Here is a 21,485-nt window from a genome sequence, read left to right as displayed (position 1 = left end):
AGGCCCAATGCAGCTTGTAAGAGTGTCACACAGCTCACTGCACTAATACTTTGGAATTCTGATCTGTGCTCTTTGCCCTAGATAAGGAACATGAGGCATCTCAGATATCACTTCATTTCCTTCTTCCCAGTGCTTAGCACTTAGTTATGAAGTTATTAATGTCCACTAACGCTGGCATCCCCATTGATGCATGCCCTGATGAGTATCCTGAGCAGCACCTTTGAGGACCACATAGAGAGGTTCAGATTAAATGCATATTATTAAATCCAAGCCCACATCATCAGCAACTGAAATCTGCTACATGCTAGGACCAGCTTACAATCACTGTCCACAAGCCTCAGGGTCTACCACATCTAAAGTTATGTAAGTTTTAACCAATTTACTTTGTTATTCTGGCTTCTGCATTATTCTTTAATCTGAACACTAATGCAATGCTTAAATATATATAGCATGCCACTCTCTATTCACAGAAGTCAAGCTGGGAGGGGAAGGGAACCACAATTCATCCCGATGCTTCAAACCCCTAATTAGAGAGACTTTCCCTGGCCTTGTGGTACAGTTCAGGAAACTCAAAAGGAACAGACTCGGAAGAGGGCAGATTGGTCATTCCTGAGAGGAAGGAAGCTGCACAGACAGACCAGAAGAAACTTCACTGGACTTGCTGTCAAAAAAATGCAGAGAATTCATGACTGGGCAGACCAAAGGGATTCAAAGAAGAGGATCGATCTTCAAAAGACCTAGTGGTTGAACCTCTGCAGAAGTGAAAGGCCAGCCTTTGGTTCCTACTTCACCTTATTTTACTCCCTCACTCACTTCCACTTGCTCTCTCAAGGTTTCCAAATCTATTTTCTCCTGATGTGGAGTTATTCTGGCACCATAACTAATACCACCATTATCATGATCAATAATAACTATATGTAATGTTTGAAAATCTATTTAAATTAGAGGTATACTTTAATAACAGCATCACAATTTTGCATGCGTCTAAGAGCCTGCCAAAGACTGTCCAGAGGCAGTAGGGCAATCCTCCACCTTTTCCCTTGAAGTCAAGTAACCACAGCGTTCAGAAACAATGATCTCTCAGGCTCCATCACTTGAGAACTCCACCTCTGCTTTAAGGCTGCTTTCCCAAAGCATCAGCCCTCAGGACAAAATGTACATAAATACACTTTTGAAAGTAAGGAAAAGGTGAAAATTAGCCCTACTGACACCCAGAGGAGAAAGCAGCAGCCTCAATGACACTGGACCCCAGCACATCATCAGAACATGAGGAACGTGTGAAACAGGCCACCAGTCACACTTCCGCTCCTCCCCGACGGGTGTGGCTGCTGAGGAACTTCGGTCTCTGCTTCCTACACAAACATCATGAAGATGCCCCTGTCCATCATACCCAGCCCAGGGGGAGCCCAGGTCCCAGTGGCTCCTTCAGATCACCCATCACAGCAGAAGGACAGCCCTGCCCTTCCTAGACAGCCCAGGATCTTCTGGCCAGGCTGGCCCTGCCAAAGAAAGCTCGGTGAAACCACTCCAGAGTTCGCATGTACTCTGGGGGATTTGGCCAATGGTGTTCCTTCCAGCCTTCAGCTCAGTACACTACTAGTAAAACAGTAGAGCCGAAAGAGCCTTAAATGAAAAGTCTGGAACCTAATCCCAAGCTTGTCACCTCTTGCCATCTGTGTCCTTCCTGGTAAAATGACAGCTATTTATTCTACTACGTTCCAACTTTACATCTCAAAAAGTGTGCACTTTCAACCACAGTGTGTACCCCACAGAAGGGATGCATTCTACTTTAAAACTCATCAACACTCAAAGGTTCATTTCTCATAATTATTAAGAATAAACTTGCATGCCAGAGACAACAGCGGTAATTATGTGTTTTTCTGGATGTCTTAGAATGTGTCATAGTTCCGGGAATGAACAGTGAATATACCTGCTATCTGTTACCACAATGAGAAATTAATATGGAGACTGGGGCAGGTCTTTGTCTGCCTTGTTGGAGGATGCCTGACTCTAAATAAACCCTTGGGAACAGCTATTTACACAGCTCATTAAAGTGTTTTCCCACTTACCTCTCTTCAGGCTACCTCATGGGCTTTTCTGTGAATAACAAATTGCCTCTCTGTCAATGGAAGACACCAAAAGCAGGGCAGGAAGACAAAAGCACAGGTAGCAGTGAGGCAAGGACTAGCGAGTTCACCAAAGCACTTAATCATCCTGTGTTCCCCTCCTGAGTATGAGCCGAGAGGTAGGATGTAAAGACCCGGAGGTGAGCGAGACATGGTCCCAGTGTCCAGCAGCTCAGACAAACATGCAGAAGAAATCTGATGTGAGACAATACACACAAGCCCTAGAGATGGGAAATACAGGGAGGCTTAGAGACAAGATTTTAAGATGATGGCTCCTGTCAGCTCCAGGAAAAGGAAGACTTTGCTTGTAGATTGTACCAATGAGATGCTCTGGGGTGCCAGGAACACAGCTACAAGAATATGAAGCCCGCACTAAAATGCTGACCTTAAGTCAAGGTTGCTACAGAGTTCACAGGTGTCATGGATTCTCTCCTCAGGGTCCAGCCCTGCTTCCACTGGCCCCGTAGACACAGGAGGGAGGGAAGGGGACAAGGAAAACCCTACACTGGCTCTTCACCTGCAGGGAGGGCACTCACAGAAATGTCCAGAATAGTATTATGTGACCGGACTAGCTACAAAGGAAGCCAGGGGCAATGTGAACTGCATACCAGCTGTAAAAAGGGGACAGCAATTGCTGTCAGACAGAGGATTAGCCTAGCCTCACCCACATACAAAGTTGTGGGTTGTGTTCCTCCCAAATTCAAAATAGCTATCTAAAATATGCCCTTGAAATGAGAATATCTGGAACTGAGTTCTTTGGAAGGTAAATAGATTTAAAGCAGAGGTTCTCAACCTGTGGGTCACGACCCCTTTGGGGGGTGTCTATCTTATGATTCATAACTTGCAAAATTACAGCTATGAAGTAGCAATGAAACTAATTCTATGGTTGGTGGAGGTCACCACACCATGAGGAGCTGGATTCAAAGGTCACAGTGCCGCTGCTTTAAAGGAAGCCAGGAATCCTATGGAGGACGAGTGTCCTTGTGAGCAACGAGGAGCTCTAGGGATGGCTCACACCCATGTACTCTTCTTGCAGAAAACCTGGGTTCAGTGCCTACCACCCAGGCAGGTAACTCACAACCGCCAATAACACCAGCCCAAAGGGGAGCAGAGTCCTCTGGCCTCTTGGACACTTGCTCTCTCATGCAGATACTCACACAGACACGTTAAAAACTGTTCTTTTAAAAAGAGAGATCAGAGCCTCTGCCACGAGCTACACACACACCCTAGTCCTGATGCCGGTTCTTGCTTAGAGGGTCCACTCCACTCAGGCCATGGCTGTCTGTCCACAGGTTAACACGGGAACTTTCTGAATCAGAATGAGGAAAATGGCAGCCACCTTCCTGGCAAACAAGGAGCACAAGCTGGCCACATTTAAATGGTCAGACCTCAGGTGCCATGATGTCTGCAGGGCATAATGACCTTTACCCTTAGGGGATTCAGAAGAATGCTCACTGTTCTAGAAAACACTCCAGAGCTGGGGTTCGTGGCTCAGTTGTAGAATCTTGCCTAGAATACTTAAGAACCTGAGTTCCATCCCCAAAACTGAAAAACAAACAAAATTTCAAAATTCAGATGGGGAGATGGCTCAGTGGGTAAAAGTGCAAGCCTAACGACCCAAGTCCAGATCCCCAGAAACCACAGAAAAGCCAGACACAACCATAGTTCTGGCTGCAATCCCTTCGTGCTTCTGTGACAAGATGGGATGATCCGGAGGCAGGAAGAGGAAAATCTCTAGAAGTTCATAACCCAGCTTACCACACATAAAAGTAAGGGCCAACACCCAATGCTGTCCTCCAACCTCTATACAGATGCCACGGCATGTCCACACCCAAACAAACATATATCCCCACAAATGGTACTCTAACGGCTCATGCACTCTTACCTCCTCCCGTCACAGCCTTGTGTTTCTCGATAGCTTGCTGTGGGTGGTTCCAGTAACAATGGCCCCACAGGATCATATATTTGACTACTTAGTGACCAGTAGTTGCACTATTTGAAAGAATTGGAAGCATTAAGATGTGTGGTTTTGTTGGAGTAGGTGTGGCCTTGTTGGAGGAAATATGTCACTGGGGGTGGGTTTTGGCCCCATGCTTCTCTCCTCTTTTCTCTCTCTCTGCCTACAGATCTCCAGCACCATGTCTGCCTGTGTGCTGGCATGCTCCTCACAGGAGGATAACCGGCTAACTTCTGAAACTGTAAGCAAGCCCACAATTAAACGCTTTCTTCTATAAGAGTTGCCTTGATCATGGTGTTTCTTCACAGCAGTGAAACAGTGATGGAGACACTTCCCCTCCTCCACCCAGACTGCGGCCCACACTGATCATGGGGCCTGAGGGCTCTGGCCCCAGAAACACATCTCATTCGCCCACTCACCCCGGCAATCCATCTATGACTAACAATCCTGCAGCCAAACGCCAGCTCCACTCAGTCCAAACGTGCCATCCGTAAACAAATCCTTTCCACAGCTACAATGACCAGGAAAGAGTGGAACCAAGTCTAGCATTCCCTCTGATGCTGTGCCTCATGCCCTCCTTGTGAAATGGAAAATCCACCGACCTTCTGGCACAGCCCAAGTTGCACATGTTTCCACCTCTTTTGTTGCCACAGAATTCATTACCCAATAACTCAGTATCCAGAAACTTCCCCTCAGCGCTGACTTCTTGCAGTTCTGGTCGCAAGAGGCAGAGCTTACTTGTAACGGAACCTGTTTTTAAATCCACACACACAGGGACTACTGGTGACTTACAGTAAATAAAGAGGACACAGACAAATGACCTGTCAGTGCAATCGCAAAGCAAGCGTGTCCTTTACTACAGCTAGCTATCAACCAACTCATGAATTGCTTCCGGACAAACAATTGGAAAATAATTGTTTAACAAAGGGCATATGCATCAGGACAACGAGCTACTTCCCTTGTGTGTTGGGGGGGGGGTAATCTGAAAAGCTTAAAATGTGATTCTACCTTCTTAAAGGGATCAAGTGCTAAAAGCAAAATGTAGAAAAATGTCAAAAAAAAAAAAAAAAGAGAGAGAGAGAAAGAGAGAGTTATTTCAAGTTTTTTTTTTTTTTAAAAGGCAAGTCAAAGAACAAACTCCGGAAAGAAATTCTCCACTCTGGTTTACAATCTTATAAATATCATACTGAGTAAGATTCCAAATGTTTGAGAAAACAATATTAAGATTCAGCTTATAGTGAAAAAATAATAAACACAAGAGCGCATGGGACATGTTAAGAACGGGATGTAGCTCAGCAAGCGGGTGGACCAAGTGGTAGAGCAAGTGCCTAGCTGCATCCTCAGCACCACAAATGAAGGGGAGGGGAGAGGGGAGGGGAACTAGGCACTGTGGAGCATTCCAATTATCCCAGGACTCTGGTGGCTGAGGCAGGAGAATTATAAACTGAAGGTCAGCCTGGGCTACAGCAAAACTCAAAAGAAAAAGAGAAGGATGGAAAGGAGGAGGAAGGGGGGGAGGAGGGAACTTAATTTTCCTAATTTCATCTATGAACGTTCAGTATTAAAGTAACAACCTTATTATTATTTACAAAGTATAATATTAGTTCTGGAGGAGGGGGACCTATTGCCATTCCAAAACTGTTGAGGTCGATAAGCATATATTGTCACAAGTATTTTCTAAAAATCTATTTCACTTTGCAATTGAACCCTCAGAGGTTGTCAGTTATCAGTTCCAATAGTAGCTACCACCTCCTGACTGCTTCATCACAGCCTCCCGAAGACCCCAGCCTCCAGGGCCTTCTTAGCAGATACAACATTAGTTTCTCTTCTTTAACCCTACAGCATTAAGAGTGCCCCTCAACACACACACACACACACACACACACACACACACACACACGAACCTTCTGGGATACCTGCCTTTGGACACACAGCTTGGTTCTGTCAGGAGGATTGGAAGTATTATATTTAGTAGAAAGAAAAGGAAAATGACAACCTTGAAAGAAAATATAGTTTAATTTGAAAATTACAGTTTCAGTGGTCATATCCTCCACGTGTCCTGCTTAATGTGACAAAGGGTTCAGCTGAATGTAGCTCACGGTACTTTGAAAGATCCCAGTGTAACCACCAAAATTCTTATATTCTTAAAAAAAAAAAAAAAAAGAAAAGTCACTCTGAGCTCATTCAGCAATAGGAAAGAGCTAAGAAAGACATAGTAGACATAGTAATTAGCACTTCCCGAACATAACTGGACTCATGCTAAAGACCTTGGGAAAACATACAATAAGGACATACTATCACAAATATTAAATTCTTTTGAAAAATCTGAAAGTCACAGGTTAGTGGCTTTCAAAGGTTCTCTGGTACAAACCACGTTATCCAGTGACACAGGCAGACACCACAATTAGATGAAGTCAAAGCCCCAGGCCCCTTTCTCACACTTCCAATACTAGATGTGTATTCCGAGTGTCCGCCACCTTACCTTTCCTACAGCCCCGGGGACGACTAAGCTGAGCCCAGGGCCTGCTAGTGGACCCACCTGAAGCTTGGAAGACCTGTCCCACTTCATTTAGCTAACCATGGAGGACAGACCCAGGTGCCATGGCCTGCAGTCCCAGCACTCAGGAAGTGGAAGCAGGAGGATCCAGAATTTAAGATGTGGCTTCAGCACACAGACACATCACACACACACACATACACACACACTCATGCACACAAGTAAATAAATACTTTTTTTAAAAAAAAATTGCATTATTAGTTGAGTCACCCTGTATTTGAAAAACTCCTAAAAGTAATTTTGAACATTTGATTTATTGTGTCTGTTCTTTTATTTGTAAATAAACTTCAGACACTGCTTTTGAAAGACAATAAACAGAACCAAAACAAAACTTTCTCAACCAATGGGTCTACTGTCATCACGGCAGGAGGGGGTTTACATCACTATGAACAAAATAACTCCTGAGATAATCTTTCTTACTCCCTCCCTTATGTGCACACAGATAAAGGATCTGTGGTTACTCAGGCGGAGAAGGGATGGTTTAAAAGTTACACAATGGAGCCAAGGGCAGCTAGACCAGAAACACTGACCAGCATTTGCTGTTCCGAAGAGCTGACGCTCAGCAAACAGAGCTGCACTGGAAGTTTCCATGTGGCATCAACTGTACCAAGAGCTGCCGAATGACTCTGCTGCATTTCTGTTGTTCTAAGACAGATCTCGTGGAGCCTAGACAGGCCCCTCCAACCCACTCTGTAGTCCAGGCTGCCCTGGGCTTCCCCAGTGTTAGGGTAACAGGTGAGGGCCACTGTGCCCAGTACTGATATCTGTTTAATGCCAAAACAATAATAGTATATTATAACTCGTGTGTGTGCGCATGCTGAAAATAAAACCCAAGGTATTGAGTACACTAGACAAAAGCTCTACTTGAGCAACATTTCCAGTCCATTTATATAATGTCAAAAAAAGAAAGAAGAAAGAAAAAAAGGAAGAAAGAAAAAAAGAAAGAAAGAAAGAAAGAAAGAAAGGAAGAAAGAAAAGAAAAAAAACCCACTAAATTCCATTAAGACAGAGTCAACAAGGAGCAAAGAAGTTCCCCAGGATCAGGTATCAGAAAGCAAACATCAGGCCACGTGTCCCTGGAACATGGACAAGTGCATAGAAACAGATGGTATGGGGGAAAGCAAATGTTGCTCTGCTTCCCTTGCTGACAAACAGCACAAGAAAGAGCTTAGTAAGTGGGCAGGGTGTCACTCAGGGGCAGAGCTCTTGTCCGCCATGCACAAGGCCTGGGTTTACTCCTAACACCCCACACCAAAGCCAGGTCAAGTAGTTTCCAGATCTGACAAAGTCAGCCCAGCCGTACCACGCATGGATCAGCAACCTGACAGCTGAACAATGGGCAAATACTGCTCTGCAGAGCGCCTGCGGACCAGGCTCTGGCAGTGCTGAGGCTGAGCTGGCCTGAGAGAGAGCCCTCAAGCCCAAGTCCCTGCAGTGAACAAAGGCAGAGCTCGCACTCCCGCCCAGGACTCACCCCCACTGCCCTCAGAGCATTCCTCACCTTCACCTCTCAGCCTCGATGCACGGACTGCCATCTCTGACCTGTCCTTCCCAGGGTTGTCACCGTGCACACACACAGGCTTGTCGCCTCTACCCAGGGAAGCCGGCTATGCCTGTTCAGAGTCAGCAGTTGGCCTCTTCTCTACTTTTTCCCCTTCCACCCTCCCACTGCCCCACCCTCAAGTATACCTCCCCCGTGAATTCCTTCCACTGGCCTTGGGAAATAGGGCCTATTTCATCAGGTGCTAGTAATATAATCCTCACCATTGGTCTATTTACTAAAGGATGGGAGGTGGGTTAGCTAACATTTGTCAGGCTGAATTCAAAGCCAAGACAATGACAGCAGAAAGCCATAAAGTCGGGCCATCACCCAGGTAGAGGAGTGCCCTGGGACAACCAAGGGCCTTAAGCACACTTACACGACAATGCCCTTGGCACAGTCAGCAAGAGGGCAGGGAGGAGATGAAGGGGAGTTTTGCTGGTGTGAAGAGACTGGGCCAGTTGTGGCTTGGGGAATCTGGCAGAAATTAATAGGGGCAAGGCCTCAACTATGCCAGGAATTCTGCCCAGGGCAGTAAACAATCTCAGTGTGGTGTGGGACTGCATGAACTTGAGTTTTGGAAAGAGGAAAAACCAGGAGGGTAGCTAATAAGTTCTGACAGGGTTTTCCAAACAGGGTTACATTTTCTCTTTCCTGTCTGCACCGTTGGGCAATAGTCTCCAATCCTTTACGAAGAAAGTGGGTGAAGAGGGACACTGGACCAGCTATTAGACGGAAGCAGGCTAAGTGCACACACTAGATTTGACTAAATGGATGAGACGAACCTTCCTACGGAGAACTCTAATAAACATTCGACTTTTAAAATGTCATCATTGGTGGCAGGACCCCGAAAGGTCAATCTTGAACTGACCAGGCAATAGTCCCTGTGGGCTAGCTTTCACAGTGCTGGTCCTGCTGGGGCAGAAGGCCCCAATGGTCTTAACCAGTGCTGCGCCTTACATGCTACAAGATCAGCCCTGCAAGCAAAAGGTGCCCATGGCCAGCTGTGGCAAGGCTCTATGAGGAGAGGAGCCGCTCTCTTGACTGGATTTGAGGCCTGTACCACAGAAGGGAATTCATGCCTGGTACGGTAAATATGGTCAAAACCCATAGCTAGGGAAGTCCCCAGCCCAAGGAGAGAATCTATTGACCTTGTTTTGCTAAACAGTCATGTTGTCAGATTGCCTTGCAGTTTTTGTGTTTATATCCACAGATGAATGTTGCTCTCAACCTTGGCTAGAGAAATGTCTTATTACAGTGGGTAGTCATTTATGAAAAACAAAATCAAGACAGACAGACAGAAAGCACACAGACCTGTACAAATCAAATCAGCACACTATCAAGCTCCTTGCTTTATATTTTGCATACGTCATTAACTAATTTTTTTAAATCCTACCTCAAGAATTAAGAACTCTCATCTTTCTCAAAACAGGAAAGGCTGTAAGCCAGAGTAGTAATCTTTACTTGGAAAACATACTCACAGCCTAAATAAGACAGTCTGAATTTCTAAATGTTCAGAGAACAAGACAATGTTATTATAAATCTACTTAATGATTTGAAATGCTTGATTTTATCTTAAAAAAACTTATTACGAAACAAAACAAGACCAGATTAAGCAACAAAATCTTTCAAAAGTAAATTTACTAATGTATCTGTTACTTTAAGTACTGACCACACTGTGAACTTGTAATCACGCTCCTACAGACAAAGTTTAATGATAAAATAAGCAGAGTATCTGAGGCTAGCATTTTAATATAAATTTAAGCACCTTATTCTTTCTTTTTGTGAGACTAACATTTTACTTCCATCTGGCTTTATTTCACCTCATATTTTTAATATAAATTCTATTTCCATTCCATTAGGAAGAAATGAGTTTTGTTTCATCCTAAAATGTTCACTACAAAGATAAAAAGCTTCAACTCACTGAGGTGGAAAAGTCAGACACAGCAGTCCCAGTGCCCTTAGAAAGTGACCTATCCTTCCCTGCACACAGGCGCAGGAGCACGCGTGCACACACACGAAAATAAACAGTGTGCACACATGTATGCAAGTGCAATCCAGCTGGACCACGTGTGACATCTTTCAGAGTCACAGACTTTCCTTCTCTCTAGATAAGGGAAACAAGAGATGTCTGGCTCTTCCCATCTAAGGCACAAACATACCTGTGATCCACAACAATCCACAGAGAAGCTATGCCTGGCCTGCAGCCCTATACCAGCATTGGGGCTCTCACAGAGCAGAAGGGACCAGGCACATACAGAAGGCATAGGATATCTCTATGTGACATAAAATACTTCATTCCTTTCTTAATGCTCTGTCACACACATCCACACTTAGTTTAATAATGCTTAACTTAAGTGTATACAAAGTGTCCTTATTGTTTGAGCCAACCACTTTGATAAGAGCCGGTTTGATAACAGAAATTTACAGCTGATAAGGTTGCCTGAGTAATGCACAAAAGACCTAGGAGTGCTGGTTAATGAGTTTGTAGATTGTGGCTTGGCCAGGACTCTGGGGTTGAAAATGGAAATATACTTACTTAGTCAGTACCCAGGCTGCCACAATCAGCTCAGGTCTCACTATCCTATCCTCCTCTGCCACAGCCTGATCTAGTGAGAGCTCTGCTCTGGATACCACGGGTGGTGCGGTACCTCCACACCTGACTGAAACCTAAGCTTCACAGTACAGTCTTCAGTGGACCTGCAGGGTAAGAACAAGTTCACCTCTGCGCTGCTCCCTAGTACTGACAGTTCTGTGCAAAGAACAAAAGGAAGCATCCACACACACTTCTCTGTACCAAGAATTTACTTTCTTCCCATTGTTTGACAGAGTTCGCCCCAATGAGTATTCCAAAGCCAAAGCAGGAACCACCACACCCTGTCCAACCTAGCCAGCCTGCTCCTCACACTTCGTGGCTTCACCTTGTCCTTAGCCATTTAGCCAACTTGAGAATTCTGCCAACTCCTACTTACACACACCACCCCTGACCTGGAGTGTGACCTCCCAGAGCCTCCCCATTCCAAGTCTCTCCCTTCGGGGCTTAGCCTCACCCTCCCCATTACAATCTACCACAGATCCCTCCCTGTCAATCTCTGCCCTACCTTCTTTCCCAACCTCCTAACCTGTGACTGTTGTAACTAACATCTGGACAGCTGTTACCTGGTAATGTGAGAACACAGGCCACCTCCAACTTAAACACTCACGTGCTGGTCCTAGCCTGTCTTTTACCTTATTTGAGGCAGGATCTCACTAACTAGACAAAGAACTTCTATCTCCCCTCTCTTTGTGGGAGCCCGAGATTACGGGCATGCATACTATAGTGTCCACCTTTCACATGGGTTCTAGGGAAGCTAGTGCTTCACCTAGTGAGCCATCTCCCCAGCCCTCAATTGTCACCTGTTAAAGTGATGAAGTTGCTCAATAAATGTGCTACAGAAAAACGTGTAGTCTATGAGCACTTTTATCCATCCTGTATGGGCTGGCAGTAGTACAAAACAGCTTCCACGGGCCTGTGAAGCATCCACTCTAACCTGTTTATTCCTACTAAACACCCACAGTGGCTGGATCTGCTCACTACTGCAAAGCCTCGCTTACAATAGGTTTGGAATCAGTTGTTTGGAACATGTAAAACAGTGATTACATTAGCAATGATTGCTCAGTCCACAAGTAGCCCATTGAAATACTACTGTATTACCAGGGAACTTTTGAACGCTTACAGCATTCCAGGCATTATTTGAATCACTTGTATTTCATCTCCTTTAAGCTCCCCAATAATTCTATGCATGAATTTGTGTTCTAACTGACGGAGGAGTAAGCTGAGCTCAGGAGATTAGCAACTTACCTAAAGTCAAGCAGCCTGGAATTCTAAAAGAGCAAAGTTCATGTTTTAGCCCCCACCACGGAGTTCCAGTAACTCCACTCGCAGTTCCCAAGCTTTTCCTCCTTGGCCTGCAGGTCCTCTCACACCCCTGAAAGCCCTGAGCTATGCACCTCTGTGCTATGGAATTCACAGCAAAGCCCATAATTACTCACCTCCCCTAGCTAAACACAGACACAGTAACCCTTCCAAAACTCCAACACCTCCAGCTCTGAGAAGTGAGAAAGTTGCCTAACTTAAATGTCACCCTGACCTATAAAAGGGAAACAATGCTTTCCTACAGATGCCAGAACCTGGAACCAACAAAAGACCGCTTGCTTATAACGCATACTCTGCATTACTAAAAAGCCAGAAAATGAAGAAAGTCGGATGGGAATTTCCAAAAGTATCCGGGGAAATCATGAAAGAGCCCAGCTGGCCAACAAGCTCCTGGTCCTGATCTTCCTGTCTTCCTCTGGTTCTGAGACTGCCAAAGTGGATCCTGACTGTGCTTCCCGCGAAGACAGGGAATGTGGCGAAGGTGAAGGTCAGGCCTGGTGGGCAGCTGAGCAGGGGCACTTCTAAACCTACCCTGTGGACCACCGAGGCTGGGCTACTGAACTTTCAAGTCTGCCTCAGTGCCTTACTAATACATCCCGCTAGGTATAATCAGAATGGGTCTGAAGAGTTCACATTGTTACTAATACATCCCGCTAGGTATAATCAGAATGGGTCTGAAGAGTTCACATTGTTACTCATTCTCAAGAGCCAAACAGAAAGGGGAGCCCAAATCTGTTCATTAAAAGACAGTCAGAGAAAAAGACATCTCAGTAGTAAAGGTTCAACTGACAAGTAACAAGCTGTGCACTTCTTACAGACCACGCCGACTTTGCTTCTTTCCGGGCGAACCAGCTGGAGTAAGGACAGTAAAAGACAACAAGACTACAACACGGCCTACACCACAGCATCACCCTGCAAATGGGGCTGGCTCACGACAATGACAACAGCCTCGGTTCACTGGGCCAGGGCGCAGACCTCTAATCCCAGTTACTCAGGGAGCTGAGCCTGGAGGACAGCAAGGCCACAGCTTGCCTGGGCTACCCAGTGAGCCGAGCATAGCCTGAGTAATTGAATGAGATTTTGTCTCTAAAGTAAAAGCAAAAAAAAAAGGGGGTGGGGAGTAAAACTCAGTGCTAGAGTGTCTCCTAGAATGTTCAGTGTCTTAACATCTGAGGTTCCGTCCGTGGTTTAGACAGGTACAGCTATGCATTTAGCGTTTTCCACAATCGCCAGATTACTGAGTCGACAGCTGTGTAGGGGCAGTACACAACACGGCTTCATTCAATCACTAGAATTTTCTCAGTGCCCCTAAATGCTCCACACCCTCTGTCTGGGGGACCAGACAGCTCAATTCCTAATGTTTGCCTCCTCAGCATTTTCGTTTTTCACACACACACACACACACTCTTCTCCATTCAGAACAAAGGCCCTTCACAGGTTTAGGGATTATAAGAGTCCACACTAAGAGTGCTTGTTCTTTTGTAAAAAACAAAGTGAAATCTCAGCAGCCATGACTACAACACTAAGTAAGATCCAAACTGTCTAGGGCACTGGGAAAAGAACTACTCAGGCAAGCTGTGAACAGGCTGTGGTCAGTCCTGGCAGGGCAGTTTACAGAGGACCCAGGAGCACAAAGGGGCAAAGCTAATATGACGGATGAGGGCACATTCCGTTACGACAGGAAATAGAGCTGAGTAAGTAGAGTAACAACTGATACAGGGTCCAGAATCTTACAGGGCTCACCCGTGATGCGGTCAGTAAAGGACACCTGAAGGGGTGGGTCCTACAGAAGGCTAAGGCATGATGGGAACTGTTACAGGCATAAAACAGCTATCTTCAGGCACTCTGATTTGGTAGGAAAGTGATTCTGTAGGAAAGTGACCAGGAACTAGACTGGAGGAGGGGCTTCCACGCTATCCGTATCACAGGAGGGCAAGGGTAAAGGCCCCTCCCGTTTGTGGTTTTGGTAAAACAGGAATAACCCTCTTCCTGATCCTCAAGGTCTGAAAATCCTTTCCAGCCAAGTCTAATTCACAATGACAGCTATAAACCCAAGAAGGACCCAAAAGGAAATAGTGGCTTCATCTTAGGAGAAATCTTCAAGTGTATCTTCTATTCTCCAAAATATTCAACCTGTGCTAAAACTGGACAGATGGTAAACTAGCCTACTTCCAAGTATAATGACAATTAAGGATATCGTCAAGTAAAGCATATATGGCTGTTTTAAATAGAGGTTCAAATGGTCTTTTCATAGCAAACATTATTAGAATATACAATTATGCTGTGTGATTTTCCATGGCAAACTGAGCCATGCCCTCCATAATGGCCGTAGAGCAACCGGCATACTTTGGGAGTCAGTCACGTTAGGAAAGCCACAGCTGAACACAGTCACGGAGCTGTCCACATGATGATGCTCTCAGCTGCAACACGAGGTGCTCCTGCTCTGAGGAGGCTGTGTAGAGTCTTCAAGCATCTTAGCAATCACTAATTACAGCACAAAGAATGTAAATCAGAGAAATGCAAACACGATCGGCTGCTCCATTTTCAGGAGAGCGGCTGCCATCAGATCTGGACTCCTGCCCATACAGGACAAAAGCTCCGGAGCTGCCGTCCTTTAAACGCTGCCTCAGCCACAACAGCTGCCAGTGTCTTCTCTAAACCCAGGCGTAAGCAGAGTGTGTCCGCGCATTTCTGAAACCACTCCAGTTTCCATCCATGAAACTGTGAAGTGACACGCACGCTAGCAGCCAATGAGCAGACACTGGCCCACAGCGGCTGCCAGCTCTTGTCAGGTCATTTCCTAGTCACGAAGGAACAGCATCACCGCCACAGCACAGACATCCTCTCCCGAGCTCTTAGGAGAGGAAAGCATTCCACCTGGGCTAGAACAGAGGCGAGGAAAACGCAAACCCTGCCCCTGAGTGCGGAAGCTCAACGCACACCAGTTCTTCCATCTGAAAGTCCCCCCACCTGATACCAAAATAAAAGGGGAAGGTCGAATCTCAGGACAGCCATAGGAAGGTCACCTCCATCTGCTCAGTAAAAACTTGAGGGAAAACAGTGTATTTCAGCTCCAATTGGAAATAGAATGTTTTTCTTATAACAACCTACTGACAAGGGAATAAAGGCTTACAGGGCATGTGCATTCCTCAAAACACACCACACACACACACACACACACATGACCAAAAACATTGAACTTTGCTCTGACTTTAAAAAAGAATTGATAATCATCTAAAATTGGAAAAGGGAGAAACATTTGTAAGACAGACATCAGCATGTTACTAAACACTAAACTAGGCTAGTGGGGCTGGAAATAGGAAGTGAGAGGGCCTCTTCTTCCATTAAGACAGAAAATATGCAAATGGAGGGTGGGGTGCAGGACCAGGCAGAAATGTTAAAGGTCAGCAGGAAGAACTGACAATAAAAAATCAACATGGCTTTCACATGCCTGACGTGTGTGTGTGTGTGTGTGTGTGTGTGTGTGTGTGTGTGTGTGTTGGGGAAGTGGTGTGTCTGACTAGGGAGAATGAGACAGGGAAGGCAGGGGTGGGGGAAGAGTGAAACTCCAGAATTATGACGTATAGAGAGGTTGCCAGGCACTGTGCAGAGTGTGGGCCAACGAGGAAAAGGTTTCATTTCAGGCTGCACTGAGGCCCTCAGAGATGGGAAAAGGATCTCACAGTTACTGAGCAACTTTCTCTGGCAGGGCTCAGCCATCTAGGGAGAGACACAGGTGGTGGGGACGAGGATGGAAGACAGGCCAGGGTGTCAACGTGGAGCGGGAATATGCAGCAGAGCAGAGCCAACCTTCCTTCCAATTCCCCCACCCCCAGAGAGCAGGAGGAAAGGGCGCTAAGGAAAGCCACGATCCTGGAATGACCCATCCTAAGTGAAGCACACAAGGTTCCGTCCTGTTGGTGAGATCTCGGAACTTCAGATCAGAAGCAGCTGCTGCTACTAACAAGATTTAGAGCAGTGACTCTGGGTAGGGTCCCACTCATCTCAATTTGAGTAAAGTCCCATAGCCTGCACAAGTCTTAATCCACACACTATGCCGGATCCACCCCACTCCCAGGCACACTGGGGCTTCTGGTCCCCAGTTCATGCTGCCACTGTAATCATGGGGTAAGTGTCAACAGAGACAAGAGCAGAAGACCTCATCCCAGCACCCAAGTGCTGCAAAAAATGTGAAACTGTGACCAGCAATACATATGCTGAGATGAGCGTCAAGGGAGCCAGGAGTAGAAGAGGAGAGATCACAAGGGCAAGGTCTCTATCACCAGCTTCCAGACCTAAAGGCCCCAAGGTGCGAGGGGCATGGCATTCCCCTCTAGGCTGCAGGCTGGCCTAAAAGCAAAGAGCAAGAAGGCGGCAAAAGAGTTGGCTGACCACAGGATGGCACAGAAGACGAGTGGACACAGACTGAGAGCAGAGAAAGCACGAACACAGGACAGGAGAAGCATACATGGGACAAGCCAAGACAGAGTGGTACGAAAAGACACTCAGAACAAGGACTGGCCACCTCGCAGGAACACTCTGCTACTGGAAATCAGCCATCCGACCACAAAGGGACAAGTGTAGAACTCAGAAGGCAGGAACTCTGCAACTTAGAGGCCTCATATGACACAAGACCAGAACAAACGATGCAAACCAAACTGTCTTAAACCAGGACCAGCTACTGCCATCCCAGACCAACAACAGGCATGCACCTCCCTAACACTGCAAGGAAAATTCAGTTGTACATGAAAACCTCATCTCAACTCGAAAGTAAATATGCTCTGTGCCAGGTAACTGAAATCTATTCACAAAAGCGAACATTTGTCCCTGGTCAAGTAGCTCCCTCACTCTGTGACAATGCACCTTATTGCTAAGAAGTCAGACCTACTCAGCAGCCCTGGATGGATGCCACCCTCAGGCCAGCATTCACACCGCTTCACCACCCACACATGCCGAGTCTACACTTCCAGCCACTTACAAGCACCATCCCAACTGCGGATGGCTGTCTAATCTGCCTTGCAGTGTTGCTCCACACCTAGAGTCCCAGACTCCAGGGCCTAGCGGAAATGCACCTCAGGCTGTGCTTATAAAACCACAGCTCACTTGTAAACTGTGGACTTCCTTGGCTTTTAGACATAAAGCAAAGAAAACCAGCCTACAGTTCACAATCCCAGAGAACCCAGACATACATGGATCTAATGTACATGGGATGTAGAAAAAGACAACATCTCCTGAGTAAATTGAGAGCAAGGGGACCATAGGAGAGGGTTGAAGGGGAGGGGAAAAAAAGGGAGGGGAGCAGAAAAAAATGTAGAGCTCAATAAAATCAATAAAAAATTTAAAAAAATCTGTGGACTTCCTGTGGAATCCAGTCAAGACAAGGGGCAGACTAGACTTGAGCAGCAGGACCAGTTCTAATTATTATGTGTGCACCAGGCACTTCTCTCTGAAACACGATAGACAATTATTGACAAACTAGTAGAATATTAGAGGACATAAAGTCTACATCGAAGCAAAGAATGCAAAATTATAACTGCAGAGTCCTACACAGAAGTTAACTTTAGTGAAAGGCAAAGACACTGTATCTCCTACCAAGCCAATACTAGAGCACAGCCACCAGGCATGCCCAAGATTGCTGCTGGCTGCTCCAGGGCACAGTGAGGTTGAGAGATTCATGAGGGATCTTGAAAACAATGCTGCCTGGCTTGTGTCTGATTCTCTCAGATTCCTCCTGAGTATATCATTGTGGACATGTGGGATTTTGAAAACCAACTACGCCCATGAGTTTATCTGTTCTTCCTGCCTCTTCTTTCGTACTTTAAGCCCTCTCCCACACAGGAAACACTGCACAGATGCCAATGTGAAATATGTCCCAGGACCTGCTAGGCATGGGTACCATGACTCAGTGCTAGCGTGCTCATTACAAATAACAATGCAGTGTGCATGCAGAAAGAGCACCATGTATACAAAATAAGTCTTTCAAAATTATAAAAAATAATAAAGTGGAAAACAATTTAAAATCCAATTCAGTGAGAACAGACTCTAGTAATATACACAATACACACACACACACACACACACACACACACACACAGAGTTGAATATGCAACTCTTCTCCAAAAATCATTTATCTAGTATGTAACAAATGGGTAACTGGGTAAAATTATTTCTTAATGTAAGTATTCCTGGTTGAATCTGCAAGAATGAACCATTTGTTTATATAAATCTCTCAGTATTTCAAAGATGAACCACAGTTTTTGCTGCTCTTGTTTTTATCTGCCCATTTCTAAGAACAATCCACAGACTGGTAGAAATGTGGCTGGGTACAATGGCATTCGGGACACTCTACACAAGCACTTGCTGAGTTCTGCTCGGAGCTTTTACAGATCAAAGGTCATCACAATCATTCAGACTTCAGGACAGTAGTTGGGGATGACCACAAAGACCTTGCTTTTTGCAGTAAATCAAACTAACAGGTTATTATTCAGTGATTCAAAATTGACCAACACAAGAGACAGAAAGAAAAATTTAATATCAAGGCCACAAATAAATCATGTAGAAAACCCACAGGAAAAGCAGCAGGTACCTGTATTCGTAAGTTTACAGGAAACAAAGGAAATAAGATTACGTGAAACTTTAATAATATTACATTATATATCTCCACCCTTAAAACAGTCACCTATGGTCCTTTAAGTTCTTCATGAAGATGAGAAACTGAATTCTAATTGTGCATAATCACAACTAGCCAGTAGCAGGAAGTTTGAGTCTAGATGCATTTTATCCCAGAGAACAGTCTACGCCACTGTGCCCAGCTGTGCTCTGCAGGAGAGGAAATACGACGTTCTATACCCGCAATGCAGTTTCATGCTGGCCTTTCATGGAAACAGACTTTGCTGCCTTTGTCATACGTCGCTCCTACGAGTGAATTATCCACAAGAATCAAGAGGGAGCAGTAAAAGGGCACAGCCTCTTGCATAGAACAAAGCGGGCTCCAGAGCTTCTAAAATGTCTGCACCAGGCATTTATTCTACCTGTACTAGGCCTCGTCTACTAGGAAACTTTTCAGTGGTGAGGCATGAAAACTCAGCAAACAAAGTGTGCTGTGTGGCAGCCCAGACACCAAGTGAACAGCCATGAGGGGGGTCACAGGTGCACACTTTCATAGTCAATCCTTGATGGTGAGAAAGCATTTTACAGCATGACTCTAGCCATGCATGGTGGTACACACCTGTAATCCCAGTGCATAGGAGGCAAGAGCAGGGTACCCAAACTCGGCACAATAGTTCAGCTGCGGCTACATAGCAAGATCCTTTCTCAGCTCCCCTCCAAAAAACATAAACCCTGACGCAGAGGACCCACATCTATGCTTCGTGACACAATAGTGATTATGTCACACATCACACATTTTCTGCTGCATTTAACGTCTTAAAATCCATTCATAACACACCTTGTGAAAATGAGATTCAGCAACAGATAAATGGTCAAATAAAACGTGCTATCTACATACAATGGACTATTATTCAACCGGAAAAAGAAAATGTCTGACCCATGCTATGACCCGGATGAAGCTTGAGAACAATAGGCTTAGTGGAATAACTCAGTCACAGAAAGACACATACTGTACCACTCTGCTCATGTGAGGTCCTTCTTGTAGCCATATTCATAGAGCAGAGGTATCCAAGGGTGGGGGGGAAGAGGTGGAGGAGAAAATTACTTAATGAATGTAGAGATTTGGTTTCAGATGATGCAAAAGCTCTGGTGATGGACACTGAATGTACCTGATGTCACCAAACCCTACACATGAGGTTGTAACACATGAGACTGGCTGGGCAGGAGCACTGCAGAGCAAGCCTGAAGACATGAGCTAAACCCCAGAACCCAGAGAAGATAGGAGTGAAAGTTGTCCTCTGACCCCCACACCTGAGCAATGAGAGGCTGGCAAGGCAGCTCAGTGGTTAAGAGTACTTGCTGATGTTGCAGGGACCTCGGTTCTGTTCCTAGAACCCATATCAGGCAGGGGTGGAGGGAAGCTCATAACTCTGGGGGATACGGCATCTTCCTCTGGCTTCCACAGGCACCAGCACACATGTGACAAACACTCACACATACACACGAATAAAAGATAAAAGGTTTAAAATTAAATAACTTTTTAAAAAGTATTTTCTTTCCAAATGCATGCTGGTGATATTCGTGTTTGCCCTGATTCAGCTCACACAGTGTGGCGGCTTCCACCAGGATTTCTGCTCAGTCCTTGGTGCAGAGCCCTTTAAACTCAGATTATAATCTGTGCTTATCACAGCACACGGCCACACTGGCCATGCGGGTTAACAAGAAACAAAAAGCCAGAAATCTTTACTAGTAATCCACAGCTTCCCACTCACAAGATGTTCCAGAAGGAAGTGGAAGAAGAAAAACTTTTCTCCGAAACATCTCTGGACAGCAGGTAAGGAGGTACATTTAATTAAAACCAGGTGTTGTTGTTGTTTTTAAGGTCCGCTCACTTAAGAGTGAGTGGGTCCTTGTTAAAATTCTTCCCATCTGGGGTAGTCCTAAAGCCAACACCTATGCTAACACTTAATAAAATGTCCATGCTAGTGAGGAACAGCTCAAAAAGCAAAACGCTAAAAATCTTTATTTCTAAGGTTGAAAGCCGTTGTGGATTTGAAGTATCACCCAGCTTCCTTCGAGACACTGACCTCTAGCTCCCCGAGGGCAAACGTCTGGTCAGGTATCACGCACAGGATGCCTGCCCTCATTTAGGAGTTCATGCATTCCACCAACTCAGTCTGATTTTATTCATCTGTCTTCACTTTGCCAAAGCTTTTTCAGTAATTTCCTCAATGTTAAAAATACAGCGAAGAAAACTCTAGAATAAACAAGCTCCTTCCCTAACGTGGATACATGTTTCCTTTGATGATTCTGAAGTTTTTACTGGGGGTGGGGAGATTCATCCCTGAGTTGCTGAAGAGATGGGAGCTTACCAAACTGTTCACTTTCTAGTCCTGTTTATAAAGTCAATCAGAGCAGCCGCTCAGGACTTATTTCCCTGTCAGGAAGCCATGCAGGAGGCAAGAAAACTAGAAACTACTTTCATAGACAAGAGCAACATCATTTGGAAATTTCTATTATAAAAATAATTTGTAAATATTAGAGTTAAAGAAATGGCTCATCAGTTGAGCGCGCTTGCTGCTCTTCCAGAGGACCAGAGTTCAGTTCCCAGCATCCACATGTGGGGGAAGGCTCATACTACCTACAAATCCAGATCCCTGTTCCGGCTTCTGCAGACACGTGCACTCATGCTCTCTCTCTCTCTCTCTCTCTCTCTCTCTCTCTCTCTCTCTCTCTCTCTCTCTCTCTCTCTCTCTCTCTCTCTCTCTCTCTCTCTCTCT

At 45.4% G+C, this 21,485-nt stretch overlaps 1 protein-coding gene across 3 annotated transcripts in view; it reads right to left on the bottom strand.

The window, feature by feature from the left end:
* The window catches only part of Fam107b (family with sequence similarity 107 member B), a 222,596-nt gene that overhangs the window by 23,993 nt on the left and 177,118 nt on the right, over positions 1-21,485 (bottom strand). Inside the window, exon 1 of one of the 3 annotated variants that reach the window (XM_050150557.1) lies at positions 8,142-8,287. The exons of the other annotated variants lie outside the window; for them this stretch is intronic. Coding sequence (XP_050006514.1) covers positions 8,142-8,175 — 34 coding nt within the window. The 5' untranslated portion in view covers positions 8,176-8,287. Of the gene's footprint in view, positions 1-8,141; positions 8,288-21,485 lie in introns of those variants that run through there. 3 annotated transcript variants of the gene reach the window in all.

This window comes from Alexandromys fortis, unplaced genomic scaffold (assembly GCF_014885135.2).
Source record: "Alexandromys fortis isolate MF-2015 unplaced genomic scaffold, M_Fortis_MF-2015_v1.1 scaffold_69, whole genome shotgun sequence".
Taxonomy (NCBI): domain Eukaryota; kingdom Metazoa; phylum Chordata; class Mammalia; order Rodentia; family Cricetidae; genus Alexandromys; species Alexandromys fortis.
The sequence above is the reverse complement of the archived record's forward strand: the minus strand, read 5'-3'. Positions and strand labels throughout refer to the sequence as shown.